Source organism: Lacerta agilis, chromosome 14, assembly GCF_009819535.1.
Source record: "Lacerta agilis isolate rLacAgi1 chromosome 14, rLacAgi1.pri, whole genome shotgun sequence".
Classification (NCBI taxonomy): Eukaryota; Metazoa; Chordata; class Lepidosauria; order Squamata; family Lacertidae; genus Lacerta; species Lacerta agilis.
In genome coordinates, this window is record NC_046325.1 from 35,062,251 (window position 1) to 35,088,301 (window position 26,051).

General features: G+C 47.2%; 1 protein-coding gene across 4 annotated transcripts; it reads right to left on the minus strand.

Moving 5' to 3' along the window:
* Window positions 1-493: 493 nt before the first annotated feature.
* RCN3 (reticulocalbin 3) lies at window positions 494-16,240 on the minus strand. 4 transcript variants are annotated; one of them, XM_033169343.1, is made up of 7 exons: window positions 16,169-16,240; window positions 11,956-12,197; window positions 8,402-8,595; window positions 6,492-6,664; window positions 5,571-5,631; window positions 4,183-4,382; window positions 494-654 (listed from the first exon to the last, which is right to left on the minus strand). In XM_033169343.1, exons 2-7 carry the CDS (start codon window positions 12,186-12,188, stop codon window positions 544-546), a joined length of 972 nt encoding a protein of 323 aa, XP_033025234.1. In that variant the 5' UTR covers window positions 12,189-12,197; window positions 16,169-16,240; the 3' UTR covers window positions 494-543. The 4 variants fall into 4 exon arrangements, with proteins under 4 accessions (XP_033025234.1, XP_033025230.1, XP_033025231.1 ...); XM_033169339.1 differs by having other exon boundaries at window positions 494-1,490; XM_033169340.1 differs by lacking the exon at window positions 16,169-16,240 and adding an exon at window positions 16,133-16,155 and having other exon boundaries at window positions 494-1,490.
* Window positions 16,241-26,051: the final 9,811 nt, after the last annotated feature.

The following is a 26,051-nucleotide window of genomic DNA, read 5'->3' on the forward strand; positions in this document are numbered from 1 at the left end:
ATATCACAATGTCTGAAATAAGGATGGAGCTACTTAGAGGCATTGGCTGCCTTCATGTTTTTTTCCTGCAGGCGCCTGCTCTTGTGATTTGCTACCCCCTGCAGGAGGCAGGGGAAAGATGTGCCAGCAGCAGGAATCGAGAGAAGCATTGGCTGGATTCAGAGTTTTCCTCACGTTGTGATTTTTGCATAGAACACAACACGTTTTGCTATATATTGCCAGGTAAAATAATTATGAAACTGATACCACAACATATCGCCCAGCCCTACCCTCAAGTAAGTGGGTTGTGGGCTGTTGCCTTTGTAAAATTTCAGAACTGTGGTGAACAGCTCCATCTCCATCTTAAACTGGAATGAGGATTAGGAAATGTGTCCTTTTTTAAACAAACACTTCTAGGGGGGTGGGAAAGAGCTCTTCTCTCGGCTTAGTCCTACATAGCCTTGTTATCCCTTTGGCCCTCCACCTTAGTCTGTCCATACCACATAAAAATCGAGGGGGTGGGGAATAGTTTTATTAATAATCCAGAGTGTTACAGTCATGAGGTCACAGCTCTTGGTGGCTCTTCAGCGTCTTGACTGTTTCTTCATAGTCTTTGGCGCTGGCGATACTTTGCCGAAGAAACTCCACAAACTCCTCCCGTGAAAGCTTGCCATCCTAGAGAGGAAGGGGAAACATAGAGGAACCACAGAACCTCAAGAGAGCAATGCTTAACCCAAGTCACAGGGCGAACTAGACATTACAACAGAGCTGCAGGCAACACGCCCGCGGCGGTTTTACATCAACAGAAAGTAGCTTGTGGGAGGAGATTTAGTACGCACTACTAGCTGTTGGTTTTCTGCTCTCAGTTGACCCTCTTCAGGTCATCAGCGCCCTCAAGAGGGTCCCAGATGAGTGTTAGAAAGGTAAAATCGGCTTGTGGGAAGCACTGTGTGTGTGTGTTAAAATTTTGCCCCTTAGAGAGGCAGGAGCAGGAGCCTATATGAGGGAGTCAGTGGGTCCCTTGAGATCCGCAAACATGAACACAACATTAGCCCTTGCAGAATAGATTGAATGCCACAATAGCCAGGGGAGGTGGGTTGAAAATAACGTTTAAGCTGCCGCCTTCTGTTAGTCGTTTGGAGTGTAAGACACAATTTTGTAGTGTAGCAAGCTTCACAGTGCTTTGTCGAGGTGGGAGTGTGCAGGCGAGCAAGAATGGAGTGTAAAAGGAAAACCCACCCAGGTATGCCAGCCACCACTAGTTTTCTCAGAAAGCTTAAGCAGGCCCTCATACCAATAAATAAGAACAAAATTTCCTTCTGGAGTGTGCTTTGTCCCCCACCCCACCCCTTGGCCCTCAGTTGCGGGAGGATGCTCTAATGTATGTTTCCCTCCCGCTTGGATCACAGCTCGTCATGATCCTTTGTCAAGTCTTCGCCGTAGTTTGTGGCCTGGCTCCCCACAAACATGTTCCAATTGTCCAAAATCTCTTCCTTGGTTATTTTGTCATCCTGCGATGGGGAAGGAAAGGGAGGAGGAGGAGGAGAGAGAGAAACGGGAGGCAAGCAGAGAAGGACAGAATTACAACCCAATTAACACCCCTGATAATTTTATTCTGAACTCCCCACCCCTAAATCATGTGTGCCTTGTTAGTCAATTACGTATTAAGGGACTTGATTATTGGAATCATTCGAGCTACCTGTTCAAGATTTGAAGGAAGATGAGAGAAAACAGGAATGCCACCCTCACACTTAATAGTTCCTAGCTACGGCACTCCCCCCCCCCCAATTCAACAACCAGGAAATAAAGAACCTTGTATAAAACTTTCTACCATTCCGTCGTTTTAAGACTTACTGCAATCCTATGTGCGTGCTTTGAGAATATGTGCAATCCTATGTGTGTAGGATCTATTCCTAGGTTAAGTGTGTCCAGCAGGGATGGGGAACCTGCAGCCCTCCAGATGTTGCTAGACCACAACTCTCATCAGCCCCAGCCAGCAGTCGGGGACGAAGGAATGGGGTAATCAGCATTTGCAGGGCCACAGATTCCCCATCCCTTGTGTAGGGGTTGCTGTTTTAGGTCCTTAGATAAACTCTGGAATTTCACTACAATATGTAGAGATGGCCTCCAACTTGGGCAGCTGTAAAAAGGGGGCTAGTCTTACCCTCTGTGAATTCTACCTAACAATGCCCACAAGTCCCGATAGCTATATTAGAGTCTCAAATACCAGTTGTTGGGATCAAGGGCAGGACAGCACCACTCATGCCCTGCCTGGAGATTTCCCATGGGCATCTGGCTGGCTGGTGTGTGAACAGGAGCCTTTGGTCCGATCTAGCAGGGCTGCAATCCTTTACCAACCTACCTGGTTATACTCCACACTGAACTCCATGGGACGTACACCTGTGTAGGCATGTATTTTTCTTTGAGGAAGAGAAGTGGGAGGGTGGTCTAAGGGATGCTAATTTGGTTACTTGCAAGCTTCCCTCCTGCCTCTTTATATAATGGAAAACTTGCGAGAGGAACTTGGGCAGCTTGCCACAGTGCCGGCTACAGGCCACAGCCTTGGACAAGATGTCCACTATATTAGAAGGCAGACAGATTATGCTTACTGCTAAATCCTCAATGTTCCGATTTAACTCTTTACAAATTTAGGGCTAGATTTAATCGCCTTCCTTCTGCTGTTCTAGATTACTGTTTTGGGATACTAATACATGTTTTGGGGTATTAACACATGCCCTTTTTGTATGCAACTTTTACCAGAGATAAGCGAATAGGTTGTTTACTCCTGTCCTATTAAAATAGCCAGGAAGGACTTTTGAATGGTATTTGGCCTATATATTTGTCTGGCATGAACAACATTGCTAGATTTCTTCTTTCTGCTGCAAAGTTTACCCCATAAAGGGAATTCGGCATTTTATTTTATTTAGCTTGCTTCTGTCCTTAGTTTATATAAGTGCCATATATTTTTAACTATGTGCAGTTTTAAAAAAATATGTATGGTTTTCACTTGTTTTTACCTGTGACAGCCTGATAAAATTTGTTTGCTCCCCATCAAGAGATACTGCAACCCCAAGTGCAAAAAACACCTATTTGAGATCCTGTTTTCAACTCTCCCTTGGGGAGAAGTGCAGAGGCTTTCAGCAGAGGGTACCAAAAAGGTATCTTCAAAGCATAGTTAGTCCAAATATTAATGAGCTCATTTGATGGGCAGATTGAAAATCTCCCTCCTTAGGATGAAATCTGTTTCTTTTCTGACATTGGCAAAGGCAGGACTAAACATTGTTGATCTAGATTTCCTGCCCCAGAAACTGGATTTGTTTATAGCCTTGTGCCAAAATGGAATACTCAAAACAGGAGAGCTCTCCCCTGTTAGTCAAAACTGAGCCAGACCTGTACCCATAGATAGAGTCTGACTGTGTGCTTTCCCCCCCAGATCAAGCCCATTAGCTCTGACTTTCCAGAGATAAGAAATATGTTCTGTGGTTGCTTAGCAACCACAGTCCCATTTCCATCTTCCGCAAACCAAGAAATACAGCCTCTGGTTTGAGGCAGAATGGCTATGACAAGCAACAGCAGGAGTTCTGGCTAGGCCAGGGTCAGGAATGGTGAGGCACACCCCCCCTCAAAAAAAAAATGGTTCTCCCTTCATTCGGATGAGAAAGTATGGGGATGGCAGCTCCAGCTGTCAAGAGTCTCCCTTCTGTTTTTATGTAAGGAAGGTAACTATGGGAGGAGGAAATTTTGAGTGGGGAAAATGCCTAGGGGAGGGGTGCTTAATCCTTTCCCTACCTGCCATTTCTCTGCTTCTGCTCGTCTCCACCAAATGGGCTCACTCCCCTGCAGCGTTATAAAGGTGCCGGCATATAGACAACCCCATGGGAAGCAAGCACAATTTGGAAGCAGAGAAATAGCTGGTGGGGAAAGGATTAAGCATCCCTTCTGCTGAGACTCATCCATTCTAAATTCCCACTTACAGGACAGGAGATTTAGAATGAAAGCCATCCTATCAGTACTAGGAATTAAAAAGCTCCAGCTCATGTTACCTGCTCATAGGTGTTAATCTCTCCTGTTCTAATACTTCGCCCCATCCAACTCTGCCTGTAACTCGCCCATCTTTCTCTCTTTTCCTTGTCTGCTAAAAGCAAAACAATCCTAGTGCTTTCCCCTCTCTGGTTTCCTTTCCGTGCCTGGTTCTACCCTCACCTTGTCCTTGTCCGACTCGATAAGGAGGTGCTTTGACTCCACCTCGGCGTGGTCATAGTCTGTTGGCAGGATCCAGTGCCCGATCTCCTCCCGATCCATTTTGCCATCTTTGTTGAGGTCCCGGAAATCCAAGAACTGTTGTCGCTCCGTCTTCACCCAGTCAGGTTCGGGCTCCCCTGTTTCAGGACTGTACATGTCACCTGATCAGAAAACAAGAAAACAGCTGGTTTGGTGTAGTGGTTAGTGTGTTAAGACTAGGACATGGAAGACAGCGGTTCAAATCCCAACTCTGCCAAGCAGCTCACTGGGTGACTTTGGGCTGGTCATAAGTCTCTCATCCTATCCTCACGGGGTTATTGTGAGAATGAAATTGGGGAAGGAATGCATACGACTTTAAACTCTTTGGAGGAAAAACAGGATACAAATGCTAAGAATAAGCAAAATAAATAAGTGAGGTGTTACTTTTTTGGGAAGACCAAAGCAAGTGGCCCCTCTCTTTTTTATAAATAATTTTTATTAAGTTTTACATACATTCTTTTAAACATCCGATAATATTCATCTCTTATACATATTTTTGACTTCGATCAACCACTTCTCAAGATTTTCAAATTTCCTAATTTCTTCTTGTATTTCCAACTTCACTATTACTTTCCAAGCCCTTGTTCAATAAGGGGCAGACAACCTTCTCCCTCTCCCCACAAGAACCCTGCCCCAGAGAAACCAACAACTTAGTTGAGAGAGGCAAAAAGGCTGGACAATGACTATGGACAACAATGGCACTATTTAATAGCATATATGAAAATGGAGGACAGCCTTTCACAACTACCGGCTACACTCAGCATGATTTGGAAAGACTGGCTCGATTTGCCTTAGCAAATCAGCTAAGCTACACGTTCTACTAGATTTGGGAGGTTTTTTGTGTTGCCGTTCTTACTGTATAGGCTCCTCCAGGTGGCATTCTATTCAACACTCATCATTCTGATTTACTTGCGCAATGCTTATGCGGAGGTTAGACTATGCCCAGTCTTTACTGAACGTTCTGTTGTGGTTCTATGGCAGTAAGCATTCCTCTCGATTTGCTCGTGGGGTGTTTACATGTCTTCCCATTAATCATCTCTTCTCCCTACTTTTCCATGCCATTTCCTTGTCGCTTCAACCTGCAAAATTTCTGTAGTTGTTGAATCCCTCCTGCAGAATACTGACAGTCTGGCAGCACCCTACTTCATTTGACTTTTTAAAAATAAATAAATAAATATTTATTTATTTTCCTCTTGTTCTAAATAATAATTATTATGCTCTGTCCTACGACCAGGGCACTTTCCTAGGAGTCAAATTAGGCAGATGAGCAAAGAAACAAAACCTGTGCATTCACTGCCCTTCCACCTTACCAAGATATTCTTCTACTTCGACAAAGCCATCCCCGTTCTTGTCGATGTCCTCAATGGTTTCCTGCGGGGGGGGGGGGGGAGGAAAGCAGCTTACACCAGTGTGATGGATCATGATAAAAGGAGATGCATCCTCCTCCCCACAGAGACTTGTGCATGGAGGACACCACAGCCCAGCGAAACGCAAGAAATAACGGTGATTTGTAATCATTACTTGCTGTTTGGTATGGGACGCCCACAGTAACGCAGGAAAGTCCTGAAAAGTGAATGGGGTGGAGTTGGGGAGAACTAGAGGGTTTCTTGCTATGCAGAATAGAGACCATTCTCGTCACTTGCTCCATCCAGTTCAGTATTGCTTGCTCTGACTGGCAGGGTCTCAGATGGGGTTCTTTCCCAGCCTTGCCTAGAGACGGCAGAGAGATTGAACTTGGGACCTTCTGCCACTGAGCCACAGCTGCTTCCCACCTGCTTTAGCAGCTCACCTAGAAGGACTTCGTGGTAGTGGTGGAGTAGCCCCCCCCCCACAAAAAAGTCATGGCCAGTTGTGGAGAGGAAAAAAGAGGTTTTGGACTGGATGCAGGGAAACAAAGAGTGACACAAAATGGCTGCCATCTAAGCCTGTACAGAGCTTGTCTGAGGCCCAGGGCAGGAGTCCCTGGTCGACTGGGATGCACGAGACCCCCTGGCAGGGACCCCCAGCTGGCTTAGTCCTCTGAAAGCCACAAGGGAAGAGTCAATTCAGGGCCCTGTAGTTTAACGCTTTATGTGAACTGTAACTCTGTGAGGGTTAAACTACAATGCCCAGAATTCTTTGAGGGTGGGGAAATACATTTCGGGTGTGCTTTGTAAAGGCATAGAGTGTGTGCAGCCCTAGTCTACCAGAGCCTTCTCCTCCCACCAAGAGTTCACCATCTCCAGCCTCACCGTCACCACAATGTCCTTCATGTAGTCGAACGCTTCGGGGTGGAGGAAGGCCGTGAACTCCTCCCTCGTCGCGGTCATGTCCCCATCCTTGTCAGCTGCCTTGAACCGCCTCTCATCCCGGGCCAGCATCTTCCGGTAGGAGTGTTTGTCTTCTAGATCGCCAAACTCCTCTCCTAACAGCATCAAAGACAAGAAGTATACGTGAAGCCCAAAGGTGCTGTGTCATGCGCAGGCATTCACACACTGGGGTGGGTGGGGTGGAGAACAAGGGCTTGCATCACTGGTTCTCCCCGTTGGGAGTATTGCATCTGCAGCAGGGAGCTATTTCTGCTCCCTGCACGATCTAGAACCCTGACCTTCCAGGGTTCTAAATCACAGTGGGATTTTACACGACTAGTTGGCAGTCCTTGCTGCAGATGTTCAGCTTTCCCCCTATGAACCTGCCAGGACCCTGTTAGCATTTCACTCCTCTGTTGCTGGATGTGTGATGGTTATATCATATGTCTGTGTTTACTTTCTAGACTTGGAACGTGTGAGAATGGAAGCTAGTCTTATCTCTTCCGTTCTACTGTACTTTTGTACTTACTTTCTCTCTCTCTTGGAGAAGAAAGAGGAGAGACGCCATGATTGCTTTGTGCTGTATATATCGCTTAATAAATACTTAGAATGCACACACCAAAACTGCACTTTGTTTCTGCTAAACTCTGCTGATAAGCGTTTGCACATAGTCTTCAAGATATGTGTCGCTGATGATTTATAAGTGTCCTGGGACTGTGTTTCATCAGCAAAACACCAGAGGGGTTTGTCTCATCCCAGGGGCTGCGTGTGACCCCCTGGCGTGTTCCGACAAATCCAAGATCATCATCCGAGGCCGTTCTCAAGGGCGGCCCAGAGGGTGACAACAAGAGAACAAGCCTTCTCTGTGGTAGCCCCTTGTTTAATGAAATGCTCTCTCTAGGAAGGCCTGCCTGGCACCAACCTTTTCATTGTTTCAGCAATGGTTTCCCCCACTGCTGCCCAATAGCTGGGTAGCACCAATGATACGACTGTGCCATTAAATCTGTTTTTTTTTTTTTAAATAATGCTGATGGTTAATGGGACCAATGTAGCCCTCTCTCAACCAGACGCCAGCCCGTGAGTCCTCTGCATTTCTGGGAGATGAAACTAGCTTCTCACAGCCAGCCAGCTTGCTTCCTCAGAGCTGGCACTAGGAGGTGACAAAACTGCCAAAAGCAGAGAGAGGCCAATGTTTTGCCCTCCCTCCCAAGGCAGCAGGCCAGCCTTGGGAGCCCTGGCCAGCTACAACTAGGTTGCTAGCAACAAGTGATGGAGAGCAAGCAGATTAGCTTGAGCACTTGTCCTTGTGCCCATCAGCCAATTTCGCTAGAATCACTAGATACAGATCAGAGAGCATTTGGAGCCTGTTATCCCCAGATAACTGGACATTTAAGGCAGAGCCAAGCTAACATCCCTCAGAAGGCCTTCCCCCAACACCGGAGAAGATTTCTGAGATTTTCCTTTTTTTTCTGCTTGCCCTCTTAGAAAGAGGAACTTTCTTCAAATATCCTCTACAATTTTGGTGTGGGGTGGGTGCATTCCCCTCTCCCAATGTTCCAGGATGATGTTGGGGGGGGGGGGAAGCATGAACCAACATTTTACCATCCACTCCAGTTTCTTAAATAATGTAGACATATTTTGGCCTGGGGTCTCGGGCTGCTCCACAACACTACTCGGGACACAAGCTGCTTTTTATATATGCTACAATGCCAGCCATTCCCTCCTGCTAAACAGCTCTTCCACCTGATTCCAGAATTGAACTAGAACCTGCCGAAATCTCCCAGGTGGCCTACATCTGCTACACACCCTTCCCACTCTCCTGTGTGTACACACACCACTTCCTCCGCCCACACCTTCATAGTAGCCATAAGTGGCGTTCTTGAACTCAGTCCAGGTGATGTGGCCATCACTATTCTTGTCATAGTCCTTCCAGTTCTTGTTCACGTTCTCGTAGATGTAGCGGTTTTGAGTGTGCTTGATCCATTCCTTCAGCTCAGGCTGAGTCACAAAACCGTCCCCATCCCGGTCGATTCGATCCACGATCTTTCTGCAGAGGGAAGGTATTGGTTCAAGAACAAAGAGGCTTAGAGAACAGGGAAATGGCCAAGATACGTCCGTAATATTAGTATGAGAAAGGCCTTGCTAGATCACTCCAAAGGCCCAGCTAATCTAGTCAAACTTCCTGTTCTCTCAGTTGGTCACCCAGATGCTTTTGAGAAGTTCCAAAACAGGAACTGAAGAAGTGTGCTACTGGAAGGATTTTATTTATTTATTATTTTGTTTTGGCAATGGAGATGTCTCTATTTGTGAGTCCCAATAGCTAGTATTCAGAGGCAGGCAAAGCTAAAGTTAAAGGACCCCTGGGCGGTTAAGTCCAGTCAAAGGTGACTATGGGGTTGCGGAGCTCATCTCGCTTTCAGGGCAAGGGAGCCGGTGTTTGTCCATAGACAGCTCTCTGGGTCATGTGGCCAGCAGGACTAAACCGCTACTAGTGCACAGAGGACCGTGACAAGTGTCAGAGCACATGGAAACGCCGTTTACCTTCCCGCCACAGCGGTACTTATTTATCTACATGCACTGGCGTGCTTTCAAACTGCTAGGTTGACAGTAGCTAGGACAGAGCAACGGGAGCTCTGTGGGGATTCAAACCATCAACCTCCTTATCGGCAAGCCCAAGAAGTTCAGTGGTTTAGACCACAGCGCCACCCGCATCTGGCATTACGCCCAGCCTTTAAAGGTCTGCATTCACTCAGCTTCCATTTTCTAGAGGCAGGCAGACCATGTAGCTTCCACCACGTTCCCAATACACAAAGTAAAAGTTGTTCTCTGACTCTGACAGCTGTCCCCCCCCCCCACCTTCCTGCCTCTGCCACCTTGGTTTTCCTCCTCCTTTCACCCCTCTGCATTTTTTGGGGTTATGGGCAACTCCTGTGATTGGCCAGAGCCAGTTTCCAATCTGAAGCAACCAGGGTCCAAAGCTCTTAAAAATGGAACATTGCCAACATTTTGTCATCCTTCCTTGTCCTTTACTTGCTCTCTGACCACCCAAGACGCTGAATTACTTGCGAGGAGGATCCTTGTTTGGTGTGAATGTAAAGCTCCTAGATTTAGCTAGTTTTGCAAAAGTGTTTATTTTTTTCTTTCATCCACTGCTCTTTCTTTTCCTTTGCTGTCCTCTTTATTTATTTAAACTCTTAATTTAAGTCTGAATAAAGTTTTTTACATGTTAAGTTTGTGTACACGTATCAAATTGTTTTGGCAACAAAACAAATTATTCCCAGAATGCTTCATTCCAAGATGGCCACCACCTGAATGTAGCACATGTTGCAAATGAATTTGTTTTTGAAGTTAGACATACATTAAAGGTAAGATAAAATCTATTCAAACCATGTAAACAATTATTGTAATATGTATACTGAAAGCTTAAAATGTCATCTTTTGATTGCAAATAGTTTATATTGCTCCAATTACATTTTTCATTGGTATTGATTGATTTTAATTATTGAGGATGAAGCTGTAACGTGAGTTACCAAAACAAGTTATTTTTAGAATATCTTCCTGAATTGGAGCTTCAGAATTAAACTTTTCTGCATTTTCCTTCTAGGCAATAGATGCAATGTAATCATGTAAACATTATAATTTTATGTTACAGTTTGTGCCCTACAAACACTATCAAAATGTGTAACGTGAGTTACCGCAATTATGTGCTCAAATTTTGCATTCTAAGGTCGACTTTTTGGAAAATTACACCTGTGTGGCACAGGATGAAATTCAAAGTGCCCACTGGAAACAAAACCAAGTAAGCTTGTTTACTTGTTCAATGTGTTATAATGGGAAGCACCACCCATGTCCAGGGTGGAGCAGGGTGTGCACACCTGCTTGACCCCCCCCCCAACCTCACATTTCATGCCCACATGCGTTCCTCTGGATGCACAAAGAGGGATTTTGTGTTCCCACTAAGCCAGTCTTTGGTGTTCTTCCAAAGAGGCCCCAAACTTAATTTTAGAGATGAGACCTCCCAGCCATTTCAAACTAGTTTCCTTAAGGCATCAGGTTTTCTGCCCGGCGGAGCAGAAAACAGACTGGGCAGTGAGGCGTTCTGCCTGGAACGTGGAGAGCCAGTGTGGCATAGTGAAGAGAACTATAGCTTTCAAACGTCCTGCCTCAAGCCAGGCCTTTCCTGTGCTAAGGTACTCCCAACATGTCTGCCACAGGAACTGCTGTGAATTCTAGAAGTTTCCAGGGTATACATAGGCCACATATTTGGTTCGTACAGGGGCCTGGCCTGGCTTTTTGAGCCTCACCACTTGCCCTGTGTGAATTAAGAGGATATTCTGTGGAACACCTCCATGCGCGCGCGCGCGTGTGTGTGCAAGGTAAGGTTGGTAACCGTGGATACACTAGTTTCCAAGGAAGCATGTTCACCATTACTGGCTTTTTAAATTGAAGAACGCCTGCAAAAAATCCAGTTTACCTCAGGACTTTCTTGGTCTGGGAAGAATTGAGTTCAGATTACCATTGATTATGGGCTCCATTTATGGGCTCCTTTAAAGGAAGCAGGGAGAACCATGTGTTCCCACCCCTGAACACTTTATGCCCATTTACGCATTTGAGGAATGTGTGACAGGGCTTCTGCAGCACGCTTTTGTGTGTGTTTGGCCAATAATAAAAGAGGGTAACATGATGAAAGCAAGCACTGTCTGTGGTCAATGCGATGAAATTTAAGGCACTGCGCATTTCTCAAATTACCGCGTTTTGCATAATGTCTGTCTAATCGTAATGGGGTGCTTGTGTTATGCTATTAAGCAGGAGTGGGGAACCTGCGGCTTTTGAGATGTTGCTGGACTGTAACTCCCCTCAGCCCTGACCACGGGCCGTACTGGAGTTCAACATCTGGAAAGGGTCAAAGGTTAACCGCCATATCAGCAATGAGCTGGAAGCCCTAGTGGCAGGCAAGTGGCAATACTCAGGTGCTTCAAAACTGCCTGTGAATGACATTGGGATGACCCACATTCTGTATCAAGAACACATAGATTATGCAATCTGTCTAAAATAGCCTTCCTCAACCTATATGTTTAGGACTATAACTCCCATCATTCCTGACCTTTGGCTGGGGCTGATGGGAGTTGGAGTACCAGGTTGTGGAAAGTTGATGTAAATCAATGCTAGTTAAGGTTGCTTATTGTGCAAAATGTATTCTAGTTTCACTAGCTTGTGAAGATGGGCAATGTACCATACAAAGCACTAAAGCCTTACCCATAGAACATGGGGAAAGCTACTCATATGCCCCCCACTTAACCCATGAGATGCCATCAACCACACACTTCTAGAGGACTAGAAGCTTGCTTCTCCTCCCTCAGTTCCTCAAGATGCAAAACCCTTCACCCAACAGCCGAGTTCCAGTTACCCAAGCCGCTGTTTGCTCTCTTCAGGAGTCAACTGGTCAAACGTTTTGGCATCCTCCTTGCCCAGAAAGGCTTCGTGATCATACTGGAAATCTTGGTTGTCATCGTGAGGGTGGTCGCTCAAGTCTTGGTTATGGTGGACACGGTCCTTTTTGTCGGGGGGAGGCTTGGCCAAGACCCACGTGAGGCACACAGTCAACAGGCAGGAGGAAAACAGCATCTTCTGCCAAGCCATTGTACACAACTTGGGAACAAGGAAAAAAGGTCAGTAAGGAAAGAAACACACATGGTGCATATATAAATCATGAGCCAGCCCACTTTGCTCCAAATGGGTCTACATTCCACACCGCTTCCAAGACAGGAAGGTGACAAGGGAATATTAGCCGCCATCTGTTGGCTTTTGGGGTCCCATGTGCCCCCCCCTCCGGTTTGACTAGCCTTTACCAGGCGCCAAGCCTTTAGTCTGGTAAGCCCTTTTCCTGTGGAATTCCTTGCCAATAGAAGTTTGGCAGGAGGGCCTCTGCTCATTTTCAGGTGCCTTCTAAAAACTGTGACGCTCTGGACTTTCAAATCTGAGATTCTTTCACATCCAGCTTTTACTGGTGTTTCTTTATTTTCACTGCAATACTGTATTTTTTTTGGTTGGCATACTGCCTTGTGAAATTTCATAGAATCAAAGTTGGAAGGGGCACTGAGGATCTTTCTAGTCCAACCCCCCCACCCCCCGGAAATCAAACCTGCGACCTTGGCATTACATCAGCACCGCACTCTAACGAACAGATATCTTTGCTCCTTAGCTTCACCCCCCTCCAACATATAAAGGTCTTCTGCTCCCTCAAAAAGCTCTGTCCCTCCTCCTTTGCTGCCCCAGATGCTTTGAACTGCCTTCGAGAACACCTGTCCTGGACCCACCTCTCTCATTTCATTCAAACGCCCTCTCAAAACCCACTCCCCCCACAAAGCCTTTGGCGCACACCCCTGGTTCCCACGCCCTGTTACAACTCAGCCCATAACTAAGTCTAAGCACGTGCAACTGAAGCAACCTAAATATTGCTTCCCCGTTTACCCCTTTCTCCGTCATCTGCCCTGTGTCAATTTTAGCTTGTAAGCTCCTGTGGGCAGGGACCTGTCCTCTTATACTCCGTAAAGTGCAATGTAACTGACGGTGGAGAAAGAATGCTATTCCAGTTCCTCACATGCCAGGAAGTCCCACTGCCTACATTTCAAAATCATCTGACTTAGCTCAGTTGATTGGAGCGTGGTGCTAATAACGCCAAGGTTCGATCCCCGTATGGGACAGCTGCATATTCCTGCAGGAGGTTGAACTAAGATGATCCTCCGGGTTCCTTCCAGCTCTCCAATTCTATGATTCTCAATGCTTGCTACATGCTTCATCCCACTACACTCCTTTTAAACAGGTATTTATTTATTACAGTTTCTTCCTGTTATTTATATAAGCATTTATATATTGCCCTCTCAGAAACGCAGCAGTATAATTAAAAACAAAACAAAAGCATTCAATGCAGGAGAAAACAATTACTAAAATGACTGGCTACTTGAGAAGATTTTAAACAACTGCATAGGTCTGTTTGTGGGGAGGGGTGGGGAGGAGTCTTCAAGAGGCAGCTGAAAGTCAAATGTGAGTGTTTATAAGATGATGTATAGATGGTATTTGACTCCAGTAAAATTGTCAAAAATGTATAGAATGCATGATAATGTATACAAGAAGAAGGGAACTTCTATCACATGTGGTGGACTTGCAATAAGGTCAAGGTGTTTTGGGAATCTATTTACAATGAACTTAAGAAGATGTTTAAATATACTTTCCCAAAAAAACCTGAAGCCCTTTTGTTGGGGTTGATGGGAGATGAAATAGCTAAGAAAGATAAAAGATTGTTCATGTATGCGACAACAGCAGCGAGAATATTGCTTGCCCAAAAGTGGAAATTACAGGAGTTACCAACGATTGATGAGTGGCAGACGAAGATGGTGGAATATGCTGAACTTGCAAAACTGACCGGTAGGGTCAAACCAGGAGGACTCGAGGTTTCAAAGAGATTGGAGTAAATTTGTGGAGTACTTAAGATTGAATAGAGGAAGTTTAAAAACACTAGTAGGACTGGAATAAACCTTTGACATAGTTTAATATGGACGCAATATAAACTGCGCGACAAGAACTGGACTAGAAAACCTGCTGATGAGGGGGAGGGAAGTCATAGCTCGGCAGAGCAATGGATAATGTAATGTGTATTTGATGTTGAATTGGTAGTAATTTGGTATATTTGGAAAATAATAAAAAATTATTTAAAAAAGAAAAAGAAAGTCAAATGTGAGGATGTCTATGGAATCTCTACTGGAAGAGTATACATGGGGGGCAGCAAACATCACACAGCCTTCTCAATATTTTCCCGAAGAGCTCAGGACCACATGCATGGTTATTTCCCAAAACCAGCACCCCAGTTTCATCACCACAATGCCTAGTGAGGTAGGATGGGCTGAATAAGAGTGAATGGCGTACATTCATCCAATGTTCAGTTTTGAACTTGGTTCTCCTCAGTCGAACACTCTAACCACTGTCTCTTGAACACCACAGATAAGACGCCCCCAAGCCCATCAATTGTTCCCGCTCTCCCATACCAAAGAAACAAGGAGTTTCCACCTTATTTGACTCTGTTTCACCCAGCCATGCATACAAGTTTCTCTTTTAGAGAGCATTGGGAGTTTTGACCCACAAAGAGAACCCAGGAGTCCCAGCTTGTAATCTGTTCTCCTACATACATTTTAACCCAGAACACCATTGGATCTCTTGAGCTCTAAGGACCTGGAGTGAGAGATGAAGTTCAGAAACAAGGACTGCGTCTGCTATTTTGAGGGCAAACTAAAAAAAGGAGAAGAATAAATTCAGTAATCCCAGCAGCATAGGGGAACTAGGCCAGTTCCCAACTGTGCTGCCCAAAATACAGAATGTTCAATTCCTGGAGGCATCTGAATTAAAGCTGTCCCCACTTTGCTGGGAACAAAGCTTATTGAGGAAGAAAGTGACAGCAGAATCAGAACAACACATTACTTCCTGGGCTGCGGTACAAAGAAGACACATCCGATGCCAAATTATTTAAACCACCAGCAAAGGCAACTTCGGGGCTTGAAACAAGCTGGACAACACTCCTATCCTCCATCTCCCAACTACTGCTCTTCACTAACCCACACTTGCAGACTACCGCACTGCTGTGAAATGTGCAAAACGAAAACCGAGCCCTTCCAGATATACAAAGCAACCTGCCTCAGAAGGGAAGCAGAGCTAACATGCCAAAGACAGAGAAAAGGAAACACAAGCAACTTTCCCCTCCGACACTGCAAAGACTTTGGAAGCCACAACTTTAAACAAAGACAGTGTCTCAGAATAAGGGAAACAAAATAGGAAACAAAATAGGAAATTCTTTCCAGTAGCACCTTAGAGACCAACTGAGTTTGTTCTTTGTATGAGCTTTCGTGTGCATGCACACTTCTTCACACTAAGGGGACACTGATAACTACACTCCACACTGAAGAAAGGAAGGGAAGCATGTCTAACCCCAGGACTAAAGGGGAAAAGAATAGCCAACGTGGTCATCCTTGACTATAGGCCATGCTCGCTGCTGGGAGTTGAGAGAAGACCAACAGAAGGCACCACGTGAGATGTCCGTGGCTTAAAGGAAAAGGATGCGGGTCTGAAGCAAACTTCTGGGCCAATACAGCCCCTCCTACGCCGCCCCCAAAGAGTGTCTTAACAGTGCCCTCTACTTTAGCCAACCTCAAGCACCAATTCTGACCCAAAAGCCGCAACAACCCAAAGCGCAGCGCAGCCACGTTGTTCTTTTCCGAGGGACACAAGAGGCTAGTTGTGGGGCTGGCGGGGGCGGGAAGGAGGGAGGGATCACAATCTGCAAGCGGTAATCTGCAAGCTCAGCACCCATCAGGATGCACTTACCTCGCACCCTGCAAAAAAAGAAAAAAAGCACAATCCGTGCATTGCAATGCCCGCGTGTCTCTAACAACAGCCCTCCCTCTCACGGGTTTCCCGCTCTATTAAAGCTTTCCCCCTTCCCCTTCTCCGAAGTCTCCGAGCCGCCCCACCTCTCCTCCACGCCTCTGAGCGCCCCTTGCATTTAACTCCGCACCCCACAGCCCCAGCATGCAAACCTCTTGCAAGCGCGCCTCTCCCTTCGCCCAGCTCACCAGTAGCCGCAGCCCGTGCGATGGATGCTCCCTCTGCAAGTGCCGCCCCGTCTCATCTTCAGCCCGGCTTCGTCTCTCCCTGCCCCGCCCTCCTGCCCTCCAGGGCGACGCCCCTCATCCCCGCAGAGCCCAATCGGAGGTCGCCGTCGGCCGAGGGGCGTGGCCGAGGGGCTCCGGGACTGGCCGACCGGCGCCACGTTGACACAAAGTTCCATTCTTCCCACAGTTTTTTTTCTCTCCCCCCCCCCACAACTCCACCCCGCACACACATTACAGCAAGGCAGGGCGGGTTCCTCCGGGCGCCCCCTCTTCTTGTCGACCAACGGCAGAAAGACACCTACCCCTGCCGCCACCCCCCCCCAGGGTTGCTCCAGCCCCAATGATCCGCCGCCGCCCTTTAACCCCCTCCCCCCTTGGCAATCGCTCCCGGGTTTCAGTAGGTACGAAATGTGGGCCTGGGGCATGTAAAAGGGCAACGGGGGCGGGGGCGGGGAGGTGCGTGGAGCGACCTTGCAAACCCCCATTGAATGCAATCATGGAAAACCACAAAGCTGTAGAGTTGGAGGCGCTCCCCAGGGTCACCTAGTAGTCCAACCCCCTACAATGCAGGAATCGCAAATCAGTTTTGGCTTTTCCTCGGTTGGGTGGGGCTTAGAGAGACTCAGCAGCCCGTTAACTTTCAGCTCCCATCCCTAGATGCCTCCCTTTCACCTCCTCAGGAAGTTTTGCTGCTTGAGGCAAAGGACAAGATAAGATAAAAGTAAGCACACACACACATCAGGCTGATCTGCACACAATGAAACTGATCTGCTTGGCATTTTAACCTTACTTTGACACTGGCACCGGGAGCGGCCTTCTACTGAGTCAGTCCATTGGTCTGTCTAAGCTCAGTGATGTCTACTCTGACTTGCAGCACAGCAGCTCTCTAGGGTATCAGGTTCAGGGTTGCTTTTTCCTAGCCCTGACCAGAGACACCAGGGGTTGAACCTGGGACCTTCTGCATGCAAAGCATATGCTCTACCATTGAGCTAGAGGCTTAGAGAGAACAGAGTGGGGGTTACTACCTGTCCCTGCAGCATCCAGCAACCACCCAGCACTTCGCTCTCCTTCATAGTAGGAATCAAGTCCTTGCCATCAGAAGTCAAAGGAAGGAAGAGAGGTTTGATCTGAACAGGTTTAGGTGGTGCTTAAGTCTGCATAGAATAAGTCCGATATTTCTGTAGGACAGCGCTTTGTAAACGCCCCTTCAGCAACTCCTGCAGCCAAGCTGGTGCCAAATTTATTGCTCTGCTTGCCTTTGGACCACATCAGCGAGGCCAAGGGGGGGGGGGGCTTGTTGTCTGGGCAGCCCAGGACCTCCATACACACTGCCCAGGCGTACGCCCCTGAGAGGTCACTTCAGTGCTGCGAATTCATCAGAAGCAACGCAGGAGGCAGCATTTACAAATTGCCAGTCTCTGCAGCTACAGGCAGGGTGTGATTCTCCAGTGGCTTGACTTCAACCCAGTGTGGTGTATTGTTTAAGAGCAGTAGACTTGTAATCTGGTGAACCGGGTTCGCGTCCCCGCTCCTCTACATGCAGCTGCTGGGTGACCTTGGGCTAGTCACACTTCTTTGAAGTCTCTCAGCCCCACTCACCTCACAGAGTGTTTGTTGTGGGGGAGTAAGGGAAAGGAGAATGTTAGCCGCTTTGAGACTCCTTCGGGTAGTGATAAAGCGGGATATCAAATCCAAACTCTTCTTCTTCTTCCTGGAGGCGCACTCTATTGTCTCTCGAAACGAATGCCAACTCTCGAGGATTTTTGAAGTATAGTGGGTTGGATGTGACAAGACTCAAGTCGGTTGCTAGTTCCTTAGGGATGTAGGAATCAGTTTTATGGCTAGTCAGATGACTGGCCTGTCTACCTCAGAACCGTATATCTGCACTGGCTGGCAAAGGCCCTTTTTTACAGGTATGTTGCTGAATCTCATGCACAAAACAGTGACAATCCTGATGCGTTCTTGGCCCACACCAGTGTTTGAGGACAAAGCTGCCTAAGGTAAGACAAAGCAGGAGGCCCCAGAAGCCTCTTTATTTCTGGGGAAGTGGGTTTGTTGCGCAAGACCTCCCAATCCACTGTACTTGTGCAACCCAAGTTTGCCACCGTGTGAAACAGCAACAGCTCAGGAAGTGTCCTGACTCTCTCCCTCCCAACCCAACTTCTCCCTTCCATATGTACAGGTGAGTTTTGGAAAGCAACACTGATTCCAAAAAGCGTGTGGCCGGGCAGCCATTTTGCTTTTGCTTGCCAAATCGTGGGACTGCATCTTTCTGCCCTCCAAAAGTGTATCGATTCCTCTTCTGCCTTACATCAGTCTGCAAATGTTCACCCATTCTGGATATGTGGGAAATGATGCTCCACAAAGGTTGTAGAAAAGCACATCACATCATTATGGGACGGTGGCCATTGGGGACGTTTATTGTAAATTTGGGTCAGAGAAGGAAGATCAGAAAGAGTCTTGTTTCAGATGCAAGGCACCCTTTAGAAATACCGTTGATTTTTTGGACCGGAAAGGACCTGAGCTAGCAAGAGGGGAGCAGAGGAAAATGGCTCGGTGCTTCCATCAGCTTCTATTTAAACAAGGGACAAGGGAGCCCAGGCCCTGGTGCCAATTCTGCCCCGCCACGCCTCTTTCTACTTGACCCTCAGGACTCGACACAATCCACACCCTTTCCTCTGGCACACATGCTTTTCCTGAGAGGTGCCCCTCACCAGCCGTGTAAGGGTGTGCGTAGAAACTAGGTTGCTTGTATACAGAGGCTAAATTCTCATTTGCTGCTTTGTCTCTCTCTCTTCTGTGCTCCCACCCACACCACTGGCATGCTGCCCCCAGAAGGCTTACCATTATACAATGCAGCCCTTGGGTTGGTTCAAGCTTACCTAGGGACAGCTGTGGGCAGGATTCATGCATTGCAGGGGGTTGGACTAGATGGCCCCTGGGGGTCCCCCCCACTGCTGACTGAAACAAATGGGTGTACTTTTCTCCAAAGTACCCTGCTATTTCTGAGTGAGAAACAAAAATGAAGGTGTAGTCTTCAGGGTACACAGCGTGTATGCATATGTAGCAAGCAGTGGGTGCTAATGGTTTGTGAACAGAAAGTATTTAAAGCATCAGAAATGCCAGTATCCAAAAAAAAGTGGGCGGGAGGGGGGACATTTCAACCTCACAGGACACTTTGTAATTCACCTTAAGGTGGGCATTCCTGGAACAAGGAACTTCAAAGAGAGGCTGCACCTGTGAAGCTGCTGGTTTCACAATTCACCAAGAGGTTTAATGCTCTGTCCTGTGGCTCGAATTAGGGTAAAATAACAGCAACACTTACACATGCGAATTAGCTGACCAATGCCAGGATCTTTGCATTATCAACTCCAACCCATTTGTGTGGGGTTTCTGTGAACAGCCACAGCCACTTCAACATAATTATCAATGGCTGCTTTTCTGCATTTCATTTTTTTTTTGCTGACCTCACTGTTCTCAGTCCCACCCATGCCCCAGCAACCTAGTGTACATCAGCCTGCAACTTAAAACAAGGCTTCGTGCATCTGATGAAGTAGGTTGCAGTGCTCAGGAGCAAGCCAGCAGTAAATCACACAGAGTAAGTGAGGTTAACTCTTTACAATCGTACCTTGGTTGTCGAACGCCCTGGAACTCGGACATTTTGGCTCTCAAACGCCGCAAACCCAGAAGTGATTGTTCTGGTTTGCGAACATTCTTTTGGAACCCGAACGTCCGACGGGGCCTCTGCAGCTTCTGATTGGCTGCAGGAGCTTCATGTAGCTGATCAGAAGCCGCGATTTGGTTTTCAAACGTTTTGGAAGTCGAACGGACTTCCAGAACGGATTCCTTTTGCCTTCCAAGGTACAACTGTATTAGGAAAAAACAAACACAATATGCACAGGGGTGCCAGGCCCAATGAGTGCAGCAAGTGTTATTTGGTAGGTCTTGCCCCATGAGGTAGCTGTGGAGACTGAAGGTCCCCCACTTCCACAGCTGCCTAAGTCACCTCCTCTCCAGGGTTCCCCCCCCAAGCATTCTGAGACTGCATCTGTGTGCCTGCCTTTGCTACTCCCACTTCATGCCTCTCCTGGTCCTGGGAGAGCAGGAGGGAGGGGAGCTTGTTGCAACAGGAGGAGAAGACACCCATGACTTTTCACCAGCCTGACTCATCTCTGCCTCTTGGCCTTCCTCCTCTCACACTCCTGCTTCAGCTTCTGTCTCCAATTCTGGATTTCTCTCTGCCACAGACTCTTCCTGCTCACTAAACCCTGTTAACCCTTCAGCTTCCGACACCTCCTCTTAACATTGTCATTTGCCTCTTGCTCTGTTATCCTCCCCTCCCCACATTTTCCTTGGGGCTATGCTCGTTTCCCTTCTCTCAGGAAACCTCTCTTTCTGGAGAAACATCTCTCTGGATCTTGGTGGCAGTCTCAACTGAGCTCCTGTAGTATCGGTTGTTTCCACAAGGTGTCAGACTAGCACCACCTTCCCTGATCCACAACTTCAACTTCTGAACCTACTTGCGCCCATAATCGAGCTTCCCTTTGTAGCTACTGGGGAAATTGCCTTGTTTCTTCATATAACATATTGTAATTCTCCTCCACTTCCCGATTCTGACCCTGCGGGCACCATTATTCTGCCTAGAGCACCTTACGCTATGGAGAAGCTCAAAAGCAGGCATTGAACACTGTAAACATTCACACAGATTTAATTTCTGTCTTCCCGACTCCAACCCAGAGATTAGCAGTTTGTGACTCTCATTCACATGCTGCTAAACTCCAATTCCCATCAGCCTCAGCCAAGATGGAGAATAATCTGGGATGATGGGAGTTGGGAGTCTGAGGAGATCTGAAAGCCACAGGTTTCTCATCCCTGATTTAGGTAATTCCTGGTTTTTGGATTACTCCGAATTCAGTTTGGAAACCTTCAGAAATCATTTGTGCCCTGTAAGTTTTTCAGACTGGAATTTATAACTATTTCTGCCCCTCCAGCTGGATGCATTCAGGCCAGGATCTGGACCCACAACGGGTCTCACACCTGTGGGGCTCTTTGGGATTCTAGCCACAAAGAAGCATTTTATGTCATTGAGCTTTTTTTGGAGGTTATCCTCAAGTCAACAGCTCCTGTTTAAACTGGGAAATGCCTCCCAAGTATTTGGCTTCCTTATATAATTCTCAGGTCACTCCTGTTTACAGAGAGCTCTAGAGGGAACAGCAGAAGTACCCACTCCTGTTACTGGTTTCCTCCCTTTCAAGGAGCCTCAGCCTTTGGTTTCCACCCTGAAGATTAAATGAGTCACCATGGAATACTATATCTGTCAACTCAGAAGCAAGTCCCGTTAAGTTCATTGGGACTTACTTCAATGGAGTCTCTTAAAGGATTGCTGCTTTCCTGAAATCAGCCATCAGAAACTTCAGTTTCTAACCATAATTCTATCCCTTTAGAAGTGGAGGTAAGTTTCTGGTAGGGCTTAATTGCTTAACTGTATCAGTTGTAATTGGTTTAAAGGTAAAGGGACCCCTGACCAGTAGTTCCAGTCACGGCCGACTCTGGGGTTGTGGCGCTCATCTCGCTTTATTGGCCGAGGGAGCCGGCATACAGCTTCCAGGTCACGTGGCCAGCATGACTAAGCCGCTTCTGGCGAACCAGAGCAGCGCATGAAAACACCGTTTACCTTCCCGCCAGAATGGTACCTATTTATCTACTTGCACTTTGACGTGCTTTCGAACTGATAGGTTGGCAGGAGGTAATTGGTTTATTAACCGGTTAAATCCGTATCCATTCACAAATACATAAAACCATAGCTTATTTTATAAAGAAATGATCATTATTGAGATTTCATAGGAAACAAACAGAATCCACTAGGCACGATTCAGTTGGCTAATGCAAGCCCTCCATAGTGTAACTTGCCTCAATAGAGGTTGTTGTAGTAATCATCCACCCTTGTTTGCATAGGATATAAAGGGCCACCCGTATGATGTCTTTCTTAGCTATCCCTCTGACAACATGATTCTGGTAAGCCATTCTTTCCGACAATGCCATGTCCCATATTTCATCCAACCAGCCTCTCGTGGACAACCCAGCTCTCTTGCAGCAACCCACACTCTCAAAGCATGCAGCTGCCAGCAGCAGAGCCACCAGGTCTCAATGGATTAGCTGTGGGTTGTCAGGAGATCAACTCTTTAAAAGCGCTCCTTCTGGTGGGTGGGGTGAGAGAAGATAAAACCATTGCTTTGAATGAGGTGGGATTGTTTTTTACCCTTCGGGTTTTTGAAGGTACAGCTTTGGAAAGAAGTCTATAGGCCAGAGAACATGTTTTGCATGCCCAAAGTCACAGATTCAACCCTTGGCATATCCGCGTAAGTCTAAGGAAGGCCTCTGCCTGAAACCCCAGAGGCCTGCTGCCGGTCGGTGCATGCAACAGTGAGCCTAATGGGGACAGATGGTCTGCCTTTGGTGTGAGCCCGCTTCTTCTGTTCCCATCTTCTCTGTTTGGTTGCTTTTAACTCGCTTCCCAACTCCCCCTCCCTGACCCACAGCGCAACTTCCCACCCCACCTCATCTCCTGATGTGCTGTTCCTCGTCTCAACTCTCTTGACTGCTCCCATGCCTCTGCTGCCGCTCCTTCCCATCTGGTCCTGCGGTCCCCTTCCATTCCTACCGAGAGTGGGGACATGGAGGGGCGGGCGCCATCTGGCATGCTCTTGCCAAACTTTCCCAAGGGGTCTTCGACACCAGCTGATGGCATCCGCTCCAGGCTGGAAAGATATCCTTCCCTTTCCCCCTTGCCATGTGCCCTCACTTCAGCTGCATTTTCTGGGCCAGCCCCAGGCAGGATCAGTCCATGGCCCAGAGGGCAGGTGTAGAACTTTCCAGCAACAAAATTCAGACTTTGCGGCGGGGGGGGGGGGGATTGGTCTTTGTGGGTTTGTGTGTGTATAGCAGAGGAGAGGAGAAACTAGGTTGCCTGAAGCACAAATTGGACAAAACTCCAACACTTGTGGGGGTTAAATTGACCAGGGGAGGGCATGTTGAGAAAGTGTAGCAAGGCAGAACATGGGCATAGCCAGGATTTTTGTTAGGGGGCAGGCCTTTTGTTGGGGGGGGGGGAAGCAGAACCTCAGTTTGCTATGTATTTTTATTAATGGGGGCAGCTGCCATTCCCTGCCCCCCCCCGGCTACGCCCATGAGGCAGAAATGCAAGTCAAGTGTGGTGTTGTGTGAATAGGCCCATTTTGGTTCCTCTCAGTTTCTCGTTTATTTCACTTCATTTCCCTTTTAATTTGTCTAGCGCCTTTCTAAACACACAAGGCAGTTTACAAGCTGAAGGAACAACAAATCAGACAGCAAAGATCACATGCCTCATAACAATCTGATCCAATACAAAAAAAGTCGCAATAACCTTAAAATAAACAACTTATATCAAATAAAGCAATATCCCATAATCCATTGGAATACAATAGTAAATTGTAAAATTAAATACCAGCAAATAATAGTTAAACTTACAGGGAAACTATGAGCTTCACCTCCTTTATGTGCCTATCTAGCAAACATGCATTGTTGGTTTGACTGCATTATAAATATCCCACTAGCAACACATTACACACATGCACACACTGTACTTTTCAGTGTATAAGACTTTTTTTTACTCTAAAATAATGTTCAAAATCTGGGCTCGTCTTATACACAGATAGTATCTCCCCCATTTTCTTAAATTAGGAGTCCCCCAAAATAGGGGGCGTCTTCTAGACAAAAAAATACGGTATATTATACATTCGCTCACGTTCTCCAGCAACCACGGATCAACACAATCTATGCTGCAACTGGAAAGCTGAAAAATGGCTTATGTGCAAATGCAAGGAAGTTAGTGGAGCATGCTTCGTCTTATAAGAGCTTCAGCAATCAAAAAGCCACTCCTGAAGACATTTGCACCATTTCAGAGATATGAAAGTAACACTAAAGCTCTGTAACGGGGGCTGCCTACGCACCGTACATTTAAACACACGGCCAGTTGCTGCCCTTCCTAGCCCTGACCTTGTGCCAGGCATGGAGTAAGTTGTGTTGTAGGATGAACCCCACAGGTCAAGGAGCTGGAGGAACAGGCAAGGACTGCGTTGATAACCTGAGGAAGAAGCTCTGGAAATGTCAGAAGAGGAGGTGAAGCCACTCCACACAGGCCTTGAGAACGAGGCCTCCAGAAGCTTCAGGTCCAGGCCGAAGAGCAACAGCACAGTATGTGTATTGGGATCTAGAGTCATTGGGTTACTTGTGAGGAAGGGGTCTACTTGTGAGTAAGCAAGCCCTGATAATCTCTTCACTGCCAGCAGTGGTGGTTAGGGCACAATGTAGGAAGCTGGTGTATTTAAGGCCTTCTTCTTGAGCCTTCCAGTGCCTTGAAACAACAGGCCTCCGGCTTCTTGTCACCGACTCTAGTTTTGCCGCCCTTACTGTGTTGTACCTTGTGAATTACTCTGCAAAAAAATAGACCTTGAATGGTTTCTTGACCTTGCCCATTTTCAAAAAGTAAAAATCCGGACACAAAACTTGTTGAGAATATTTTTTGCAAAAAAAGAATTTTCAAGCTATCTTTTAAGGAAATTCACTGAAAAAAATCTACACTTTTGACATGGGTTGCCATACGCCCAGGTTTTCCTGGACATTTTAACCAATTTTAGAAAATTCAGCCCTGACCTATATGACTTCCCCATGTTTGACCTTGGTCTGTTTGCGCCATGCTGCCCCAGAAACCTTGTCTGTGTCATTGCGTCCTTTAGTGAGAAGCCGGATGGGGACCCCTGGAATGTGACAGCACCCCATAATTCAGCAGGAGTCATTTCCTTCCCTCCCCAAAAAGGCTGGCCTAAATTTGCATTAATATGTCTATATTAGCTTGTGCAAATATGTGCCTTTGCCCAGAGAGGCTTTCAAGGACCTAGCAACACCCCAAGGCAAGAGTTGTGGGGTTTTCGCCATTGGGTGCTAAAGTAACATGGTGAGCCTTAAGTGGCACAGGTGGGCACTGTTTGCTGCTGTGCCTCAGGCAGCAAAATGTATCAAGCCAGCCCTGGGGGTGGGTCCCACGATCCCAAGCTTGGTATTTTGGCTAGCCCATGGCTCCAGTTAGAGCAGCCTTTTCCAAACTGCAGGCCTGATGTTTTGGGCTACAACTCCCAACTGGAGTGGGCACCAGATTGGCAAAGGCTGAAGGAGAGGGGCACACTAGCAGAAGTAGAGAAAGCCTCGGGGGTGGGTGATGGCACCCCCCCTCTAGGACCCTGAGAGATGGTTGGGGGAGGGCGGCAGCAGCTCGCTCCGCCGCGCTGGATCGCCCTAGCCCAGCCCCTGCCTCACATCGAAGTGACACGTGTTAAGGATCTGGTTTGGGGGGAGGGCTCAGGCCTTGTGACAGCAAGCAATGGGTGCCACCTTGCATTGGCCTCTGCTTGGAGGTTCCTTGACGTGGGGAGGGGGGGCGGTGTGGAAGCAACGCGAGGAAATATTTCCAGCTCCGTTCTCTACCAGATTTCCCCGAAGAGGCCTGTTTTCTGCCTTTCAGCCTTGTGGCCCGCACAGTATGACATCACCCCCCCCCCCCATTTAGTTGTGACTCTTGTTTCATATTTCTGAACCTGCACCTATGGAAATCACTGGCTACTGTTAAATCTCCTTCTTTCTCTCTTTCTCTTTCTGGCCTGAAGGGATGTGGCTGAGGATCTTCTACCCAAATCCACACACACACACACACACACACACACCCCGTCCAAACTGCTATTTCTGGGGCAGCCTTGAGATGCATTAGCCGGGGTAAAGGCATGCCTTTGAACAGAACCACCTTAAAGTCGCA

What these genes read in the sequence shown, in the direction of transcription:
- RCN3 (XM_033169343.1), bottom strand. Translation starts at nt 12,188, where the DNA reads ATGGCTTGGCAGAAGATGCTGTTTTCCTCCTGCCTGTTGACTGTGTGC. An exon ending in CGAAGTAGAAGAATATCTTG is followed by an intron (nt 4,383 to 5,570) that starts GTAAGGTGGAAG and finishes TTTTCTGATCAG; the next exon opens with GTGACATGTACAGTCCTGAA. An exon ending in TCGAGTCGGACAAGGACAAG is followed by an intron (nt 655 to 4,182) that starts GTGAGGGTAGAA and finishes CTTCCTCTCTAG; the next exon opens with GATGGCAAGCTTTCACGGGA.